This window comes from Brachionichthys hirsutus, chromosome 15 (assembly GCF_040956055.1).
Source record: "Brachionichthys hirsutus isolate HB-005 chromosome 15, CSIRO-AGI_Bhir_v1, whole genome shotgun sequence".
NCBI lineage: Eukaryota > Metazoa > Chordata > Actinopteri > Lophiiformes > Brachionichthyidae > Brachionichthys > Brachionichthys hirsutus.
Window position 1 is genome coordinate 12,843,566 of NC_090911.1, and position 8,727 is coordinate 12,852,292.

At 53.2% G+C, this 8,727-nt stretch overlaps 1 protein-coding gene across 3 annotated transcripts; it reads right to left on the reverse strand.

Annotated features, from left to right (window-relative positions):
- Positions 1-100: 100 nt before the first annotated feature.
- LOC137904191 (WD repeat-containing protein 48) lies at positions 101-5,538 on the reverse strand. Of its 3 annotated transcripts, XM_068748337.1 has the most exons (18): positions 5,482-5,538; positions 4,772-4,912; positions 4,611-4,689; positions 3,774-3,986; positions 3,604-3,692; positions 3,422-3,523; positions 3,129-3,353; positions 2,795-2,869; positions 2,598-2,700; positions 2,425-2,522; positions 2,218-2,325; positions 2,049-2,145; positions 1,822-1,917; positions 1,641-1,746; positions 1,488-1,575; positions 1,323-1,399; positions 1,053-1,245; positions 101-982 (listed from the first exon to the last, which is right to left on the reverse strand). In XM_068748337.1, exons 1-18 carry the CDS (start codon positions 5,527-5,529, stop codon positions 887-889), a joined length of 2,034 nt encoding a protein of 677 aa, XP_068604438.1. In that variant the 5' UTR covers positions 5,530-5,538; the 3' UTR covers positions 101-886. The 3 variants fall into 3 exon arrangements, with proteins under 3 accessions (XP_068604438.1, XP_068604437.1, XP_068604436.1); XM_068748336.1 differs by having other exon boundaries at positions 1,641-1,917; positions 4,611-4,686; positions 5,482-5,529; XM_068748335.1 differs by having other exon boundaries at positions 3,604-3,986; positions 5,482-5,529.
- Positions 5,539-8,727: the final 3,189 nt, after the last annotated feature.

The following is an 8,727-nucleotide window of genomic DNA, read 5'->3' on the forward strand; positions in this document are numbered from 1 at the left end:
TTTTATTAGGGGCGAGTGCGGCGTCTCTCTCTGTGTGAAACAGGAAAACGATTAAACGGCCACATCGCTGAAAAAGAAAACCGCCTCTTCATGATCAAGCTCATTGTTAAACCGTTCCAATTTATTTCTGAGTTCCTAAAATATACATATTTCACAAATTATTACAACAAGGGGGAAGCGGCTGCGTTCCGGCCAATCAGAGTGCACGTCTCTCCGCTGCGGAGAATTGATTCCTCAGAAACGCGTTTTCTGCCGACGCCCGAGATCGTTTCACTTTGGTGATTTCCCTAGTGGTCAAAAGACTGAACGACGAGATCTGAACAGCGTCTACATTAGAGCCCCGCCCCCACCGAGCAGGTAAGATACAGCGTTATAACAGAGACCTCCCCGTCGCTAGGGCGACCTGAACGACTAACACTCAACAGTGAGCTGCACTCCCTTGCTGTAGTGAACATAACACCCAAGTCTAGCTAACCCCCCCCACCCCCCCACGAGGGGCTTCAGGAAACGGATGGTTCTAAGTGAGCTGTACAAAAACACAAACCGGTGCCGAACCAGAATCGCTGAAACCAACGATGGCGTACAGGTATTTACAAAACAGACATTCGATGCATCGAGGATAAACAGAAATGATGAAGACGAGTGTTTCCATGGAGACGGTTCAGGCTCAGGTGGCCGGTGGAGCGTTTCAGGGGAGGAAACACCTGGAATGTAGGAGGACAAGCGAACTGCACGAGGCGGGTGAGTGCTGGAGACACGAGTCCGGTTCTTGTGGGTCGACCGGTGTGATCTTCTGTCCCAGGAGCGCCGCGCTGGACCACACCGGGGGGGGGGGGGGGGGTGATTGGCAAATGACGGAGAGTTCTGGCGTTAAAAGCGGCGACCTTCACGTGGACTTCTGCCTGTAGTGAAGGGTCAAGTCCCCGCCGCTCTTCCAGATGAAGTGCTTCACTGTTCGCAGATCCATGTTGGGGTCGAGAACCTGGTGAAGACAAGGAGGGTCAGACGGGCGTGGCTGGGAAGGACGACTGGGCGCCCAGGGCGACGCCCACCTGGTCTTGACACATGAGTTCGATCTTCTCCTCAGCCATCATGGCCACGTCCTCCTCCTTCTCCTGCTCCCCGGGCTTGTCATTGGCCGAGGAGCTGGTGGTCTGGGACTCGTTGTCCAGGTTGATGATCTTCTCGTAAACGTGCTCCATCACCTTCCTCACCTGGAGCATGTCGCTGGCCGACAGGCGGTCCCTGCAGGACACACGGGAGGTAAGGATCAGCTGGATGTAATCTGATTACTGGCCACACGGTGGAAGGACAGAACTGACTTCTTGAGCGTCTTGGCGCCGGAGGAAGAATGGGGCTGCAGGTAAAACGGGATCTTGTTGAATTTGGGCATATTTTTCTGGAGTAGAAGGAACAAAATAAAAGGGTCCAGCTTAAAGACGTGAACAGAACCGAGGCCTTCGGAACCTCGGTCTCCCTCTACTCACGTCTACAGTGATGTCGATGACCCACTGTGGAACCGTCTCATTCAGCAGCATGGACTCCGTCTCTCCACCAGAATCTCTACAGAGCAACCTGCAGGCGGCGCCGGTCAGTAATCGTCCTGATCCTCACAACGACGGGCGCCAGCGAGGCGTTACCTGAACAGAGTTCTGCCTCCTGCCTCCCCAAAGATCACCGGGGTGTGTGGTGGCACCTGGAAATAGCCGTTCCCCTTCTGGACCCGGTTCTCCTGCTCCCCGTTCACTGCGGACACAAGACGGGTCTGCTGCGGGACCGGCTGCTCGCGTAGCGACGGCGCAGCAGCTGGATCGTCCTTACCGTGGTTCACCTCGTTCTCCTCTTCATCCATGGGATTGATGCGGGTTCTGGGCCAGAACTCCAGCAGAGCCTGGAGCAGCAGCCCCCCCAGGTTCACTGGAGAAATGGGGGCAAATGAAGTCAGCAGAAGTTTAGCATCGGCGCCGGTCACGATCCAGGGTAGCGCTTCGGTACCGTCGACACACAGATCCATTTATCCGTGGAACGGATCGGCTCGTTGGTCTTACGCTTTGGGTCGGATCCGTCGGAGCTGGAGAACCCGGCGTCTTTCGCCGACACCCAGGCGGCGAAGCAGTCGCTCTCGTCCAGCGTGATGGTGAGCATCTGTTAAAGCCAGAACGGTGAGACCAGAACCGGAACCAGGAAGCTTCGGTCCGGTCCCGGGCCAAGACTCACCCCCGTCTTCAGATCCACAGAGAACCAGTTCGGCACGTAGACCATCTTGAAGCGCTTTTTAATCTCCTCATCAAACTCCACTTTGCCCAAGTCTTCACCTTTACAGGCCTGAAGGTCCGACGGGCACAAAGACGATCGATCAGACGGAAGCTCGGCTCTGATCGATCTGATCGATCCGATCGATCTGATCTGCAGCTCTGACCCTACCTTCAGGACGTCCCACGAGGCCACGTTGTTGTTGGTGTCTTTGGTGATAATGTGTCTCTTGTCATTCAGAATGTGGCACTGGATGATGCTGGCCCCCCCTACGAACAGAGTCTCACTTGAGAGAGGGCCGGGGGGGGGCAGAGGGGGCCGGGGGGGCCGAGCAGCAGGCTCACCCTTGATGACGTGCTCCGGCTGCGTGCACAGCGGCGTCAGGGGGGTGGTGCAGTCGTTGTCGTACTCGCCCGACGATCTGAAGTTGTGCATTCCCTTCAGAGACTGCAAACACACAGCCAGGGAAAACGCGGTGCCGGATCAGCCCGGATCGGAGTCATGCCTCCAATTCTCTTTGCTTTAGCACACGCCTGCTCACCCATTTATTCACGGAGGACTTGGTGGTGGAGACCCAGATCGCTGGAGGGGGGTCAGCAGATCGGTCCAGTTCCATCTGAGCAGAAGAGAGACGGGAATGGGATCAGTGTCGTCAGGGGTCGGGCTGTGAGGTCATCGTTAGGACCGCCGCCAACGACCCGACTGCTTGTCGTTGCTGATTCATGTGTGAAGCTAGAATGTCCAGACCGTCTTTCTGCGGACAGACGGACAGAAGGACAGACGGGAGGACCGACCGGTTCCGCTGGTGCTCGGACCAGCTGGGAACGCGGCGCCTGAGACGGACGCTTCACCAAACGTGTCCGTTGACCCCTTACTTTCAGCACCGGGGCCTTCTCCTCACAGATCAGCACACGGATGTCCGGGTTCCGCAGGTCGGTGCAGTAGATCTTCTTGTCCCTGCCCCCAGAGTAGACGTGTGTGAAGGCCTCGTTCACCTGCAGGGCCCACACACCTTCATCGTGCACCCGGTAGGTGGCGATGCACCGCTGCTGGCCGAGCGACCACAGGCGGATGGTCCCGTCCGAACTTCCTGACAGGCACTGGGGACGGACAGCAGGTGAGCAGGTGAAGCGTCCCGCCGGGCCGCTGTTGGACCGTCGGGACTCACCTGGGTCCCGTCTCTGTTCAGCAGCAGCGACTTGACGTTGTCCGTGTGACCCTTCAGCTTCATGAGCTTCGCACAAGTCCGCGGGTCCCACACTCTCAGAACCTGGGGGGGGGGGGCAAAAAGGCTCCGCAGTGAATACAGACTCACGCCAGCCGTGGCGTGCAGGTGCGTGGAAGCCCGACCTTCTCTGTGGACCCCGACACGATGACGGTGCCCATCTGGTTCATCGCCAGGCTGTAGATGGAGTCTTTGTTTCCACTGAGAGACGAGGCTGTCGGTGAAACGCACCCGTCAGAGGACACGCACCGCCCACGGGGGGGGGGGGCACACGGGGGGGCGCAACGAGTCTTACTGGTGACCGTGTTGTTGGAGGCGGTGAGCGCGGTCAGCGTGTTCACGTCCCACAGGAAGATCTGCCGGTCCAGCCCGGCCGACGCCACCAGCTCCTTGTCCTTAGCGTAGGCCAGCGCTTTGACGTAGTCTTTGTGCGTCCGCAGCGTGGACATGCAGAAGCCTTTGTGTGCGTTCCACACTTTGACCGTTGTGTCCGACGAGGCCGATATCACTGAAACAGGTCGGTGGTGAAAGGTCATTTACACAGCGTCATTCACACAAGGACCAGTCTACGACCCGGGATGAGGCTCTTAGGGTGAGGTCAGGGTTCAGAATCACACAAGAATCAGTCTACGACCCGGGATGAGGCTCTTAGGGTGAGGTCAGGGTTCAGAATCACACAAGAATCAGTCTACGACCCGGGATGAGGCTCTCAGGGTGAGGTCAGGGTTCAGAATCACACAAGAATCAGCCTACGACCCGGGATGAGGCTCTTAGGGTGAGGTCAGGGTTCAGAATCACACAAGAATCAGCCTACGACCCGGGATGAGGCTCTTAGGGTGAGGTCAGGGTTCAGAATCACACAAGAATCAGCCTACGACCCGGGATGAGGCTCTTAGGGTGAGGTCAGGGTTCAGAATCACACAAGAATCAGCCTACGACCCGGGATGAGGCTCTCAGGGTGAGGTCAGGGTTCAGAATCACACAAGAATCAGCCTACGACCCGGGATGAGGCTCTTAGGGTGAGGTCAGGGTTCAGAATCACACAAGAATCAGTCTACGACCCGGGATGAGGCTCTTAGGGTGAGGTCAGGGTTCAGAATCACACACGCAGAATAGACTTTACCGAACGCACATGTTTTTCCGTTGCAACAGAGAACGATGTCGTTGACCCAGTCGGTGTGGTGCTCCATCGAGGCGATGTATGGGTCCTGCTGAAAGTGAAGAAGAAGACGACATTTTGCAGCATCATGACGGAACAGAGTCCTCCGTTTCAGCCTGAAGAGTCTCTCTCACCTTGTGTTGGTAGACGCTCCATATCCGGATGATGGAGTCCCGCCCGGCAGTGAACAGCCGGTTCAGAGCGGGGTCCAGCTGAAGCGCATTCACCCCATTTCGATTGTACTTCTCCACCTCGTCTCTAATGACGTAGGATACCTGAAACCAGAAGGGCTCAGGCGCTTCTCTCTCACAAGCATCGCACGTACGTGCACGAAGCAGACCGAGAAAATGACATAAAAATAGTATTTAAGTCGGCATCGAGTCAGATTTACGATTGACACATTCAGTTGTTACAGCGCGCTTTGATTTAGTACTGGGACAGAAACAAGTACGGCTTCCAGCAATTAGACCGAGCCCACGTCCATATAGCTAAGCTAGCACTAGCGCTTAAACAGCATTAAAACGCTGCCCCGACAGCACGCGGGGCATTGCAGGTGAATGGCGGGTAAACTAGTTACCTTGCGGAGTATTCACCACGAACTCAGGCGGGACTGTCTTCAAAATGGACCGTTAGCCATTCAGATGCTACCACTAGCCGAAGACGCTAATACCAGCGTTAGCTAAACTAGCATGATTAGCCGGCTTGAGTCATGACCCGTGACGGCAGCGCGGGCTTCCGTGTTCGGTTTCCTCCGCCCGTCACGTCCTCACGGCGCACTTTTTAAAGCTGAACATGCTAATGCTAACGCTGCCGGACGCGTAGCAAGAACATCCTGGTTATTTACCTGCACCTTTCTCCGCCCAGCAGCATTTTGCCTGTGATGCGTCGCCATCTTGCATGTTGACAGTCACTTCATGTGATGCTACATCCGGGAGCAACAGAGACATATGCAGCTGAGCGTTATGGGTAGTGTAGTGTTTTTTAAACACTTTTCTCTCCACCTCTGAATTGTAACCCTGTGATCTGTGTCCGGAAACAGACCAGAATGAATAAAACCAGATGTTTTTATGTGTTTTAAAGGTGCTGTCGTTCAGGTCTGAGAACCCCCAGATTAAAACCCCTAACCCACCTGCAGCTTAACCGGAGGCTTCGCTACCGAACCGAACCCCGAGGTCCCCCCGTTAAATTGGCCCCACCTGTCCACGGAAGGGCCGAGGCTAGCCGCTAGGGGGCGCCAACGCCCCCGTCCCATGTTCATTTGAAACGCTTTAAAATGCCGCCAGCTTGAGGTAAACGAGTCTTTTCTGATTTAATTTAACAGGTGGGTCCAATATTTGGTTGGTGGAGACATCCGTTTCTGTTACCATGGTTACTCTACAGGTGTAAGTGCGACAGAAAAGCCCTGTGTCACCAAAGCAGCACTGATGATGATGATGATGATGAATATTTTTATTACTGTCCTCCACAGCGTCTCTGCGCTGCGGCCATTGCCCGGATGCGACCTGGGGGGGGGCTAATAGGGCAGTAATCCTCTGGCCCGGCAGCCCCCCCCCCCCCCCCGCGTCCCTCGGCGCTGCGCAGCTTCTCTTCTCCGACCTGTCCGTGGGATGAACACCGGAGAGACACCCGAATGGAAGACCGGAGGACAACCTTTCAAAAAGCTGACCACCGGGGGGGTGAGCCCGCACCGGGGGGGGGGGGGGGGGGTGAGCCCGCACAGCCCGCATTTCTCTTCTGACGCTGAACTTTCTGGCTCCTGCTGAATTCGTTTTGGAGCATCATGAAGTATAAACCTTGAAGAGAAGTCATGGATTTCACAAAACTCAAGAAGTCCACTCTGGAAATGATGCAGTAAAGCTCAGAGTTACACGTGTGAGTATTCGCTGTTTCACGTGTGAGTATTCGCTGTTTCACGTGTGAGTATTTGCTGTTACACGTGTGAGTATTCGCTGTTACACGTGTGAGTATTCGCTGTTTCACGTGTGAGTATTCGCTGTTTCACGTGTGAGTATTTGCTGTTTCACGTGTGAGTATTCGCTGTTACACGTGTGAGTATTCGCTGTTACACGTGTGAGTATTCGCTGTTACACGTGTGAGTATTCGCTGTTTCACGTGTGAGTATTCGCTGTTTCACGTGTGAGTATTCGCTGTTTCACGTGTGAGTATTTGCTGTTTCACGTGTGAGTATTCGCTGTTACACGTGTGAGTATTCGCTGTTACACGTGTGAGTATTCGCTGTTACACGTGTGAGTATTCGCTGTTTCACGTGTGAGTATTCACTGTTACACGTGTGAGTATTCGCTGTTTCACGTGTGAGTATTCGCTGTTACACGTGTGAGTATTCGCTGTTACACGTGTGCGTATTCGCTGTTACACGTGTGCGTATTCGCTGTTTCACGTGTGAGTATTCGCTGTTACACGTGTGAGTATTCGCTGTTTCACGTGTGAGTATTCGCTGTTACACGTGTGAGTATTCGCTGTTACACGTGTGAGTATTCGCTGATACACGTGTGAGTATTCGCTGTTACACGTGTGAGTATTCGCTGTTACACGTGTGAGTATTCGCTGTTTCACGTGTGAGTATTCACTGTTACACGTGTGAGTATTCGCTGTTTCACGTGTGAGTATTCGCTGTTACACGTGTGAGTATTCGCTGTTACACGTGTGCGTATTCGCTGTTACACGTGTGCGTATTCGCTGTTTCACGTGTGAGTATTCGCTGTTACACGTGTGAGTATTCGCTGTTTCACGTGTGAGTATTCGCTGTTACACGTGTGAGTATTCGCTGTTACACGTGTGAGTATTCGCTGATACACGTGTGAGTATTCGCTGTTACACGCGTGCGTATTCGCTGGTAGGAATTTCACATTTGTGGCTCAGGCGTGTTCTGCTTGTTTGTGTTTCAACATTTAGGAAGGACTGAAACATTCAGCTTAACTACGAAAGGTCAAGTGTCAGGTTTCATTTCTGTTTAAAATGATGTTAATTAAATGCTGTAAAAGCATTTCTAGTAAATATAAATGCTGTAAATCAGAGAGTTTATCATAGAAACAGCCCAAAATGCCTGATTTAAATGTCATGATTTCATTTTCAGCGTGTCCAGATGAGAATTAAAGGCTTACGCTCGGTTAGATAATTCACTTTCAGGATCTGCTGTGAACCCCCCCTCAGTTGAGATGGTGGCGTGTGTGTGTGTGTGTGTGCGTGTGTGTGTGTGTGTGTGCGCGCTCTACCTTCGGTCTAATTATCATAATTATTCGTGGCGATGAAGATCCGATCACATCTGGCTATTACGGGAATGAATTCTCCCGTTTCAGCAGCGGATGATTGATCGGTGCTGATCAGACTTCATGAATATTGATTATGTGAGGAAGTCCTGAACGCTGACCTTCAACCTGATAATCTGTTGCTTCCAAATGGACCCTGACCTCTTTATTTTAATAGCGGCAGGAACGCCCTGGATTCCGGAGCTGATCTGAGATCAACCTGGGCCAAATAAGCAGATCAAAGGGAAAGCAGATAACTTCCGCCTGGCGGGACGGGATCAATGCGTTTCAGGACAGGAGGAGATGGGAACAGCGCTTAGTCCCTATGAGCCAAAACGGGAACATGGAAATGTAATCCTGCGTTTGGAAAGCTTCCCCAAATATCTGACGGGCTAAAGGAGGGCGGGCGTTCTGGGGGGCGTGTCTTTCTTTACCTGTAAACCTCTTTACGCTTCATTAAACTCCATATTCAGGTTTTACAGTCAGAAAATAAACCTTCACGTCTCAGGAAGGACGTTTCAGCCTTTCAGGCTCTTTCATTTGTTATTTTTCTAATCAATAAAAGCAAAAACAAGAATCAGCTGCGCCAGGACGCTCAACAGCGTTTTGAGCGTTAAAACTGACATCTCGAGGTTGGCGTCCCCGCCCGACGTCCCCGCCCGGCGTCTCGCTCTCGTCCGTCTGGGGGGGTCTGAGTCGGAACTGCCCAGAGACTTTAAACGTCTTTTTGAGAGACTCCACCCGAGGAGCGTAAATTCAACGTTCACTTTTTGTCTCCTCCATTGCTGAAGTCTGACTCTTCCTGCTGATAAGGGAATATAATA

Coding starts and splice junctions, on each gene's coding strand:
- LOC137904191 (XM_068748335.1), bottom strand. CDS start 5,529: ATGGCGACGCATCACAGGCAAAATGCTGCTGGGCGGAGAAAGGTGCAG. Junction 4,913..5,481: donor CTGGGCGGAGAAAGGTGCAG/GTAAATAACCAG, acceptor TTCTGGTTTCAG/GTATCCTACGTCATTAGAGA. Junction 1,246..1,322: donor GGCGCCAAGACGCTCAAGAA/GTCAGTTCTGTC, acceptor TGTGTCCTGCAG/GGACCGCCTGTCGGCCAGCG.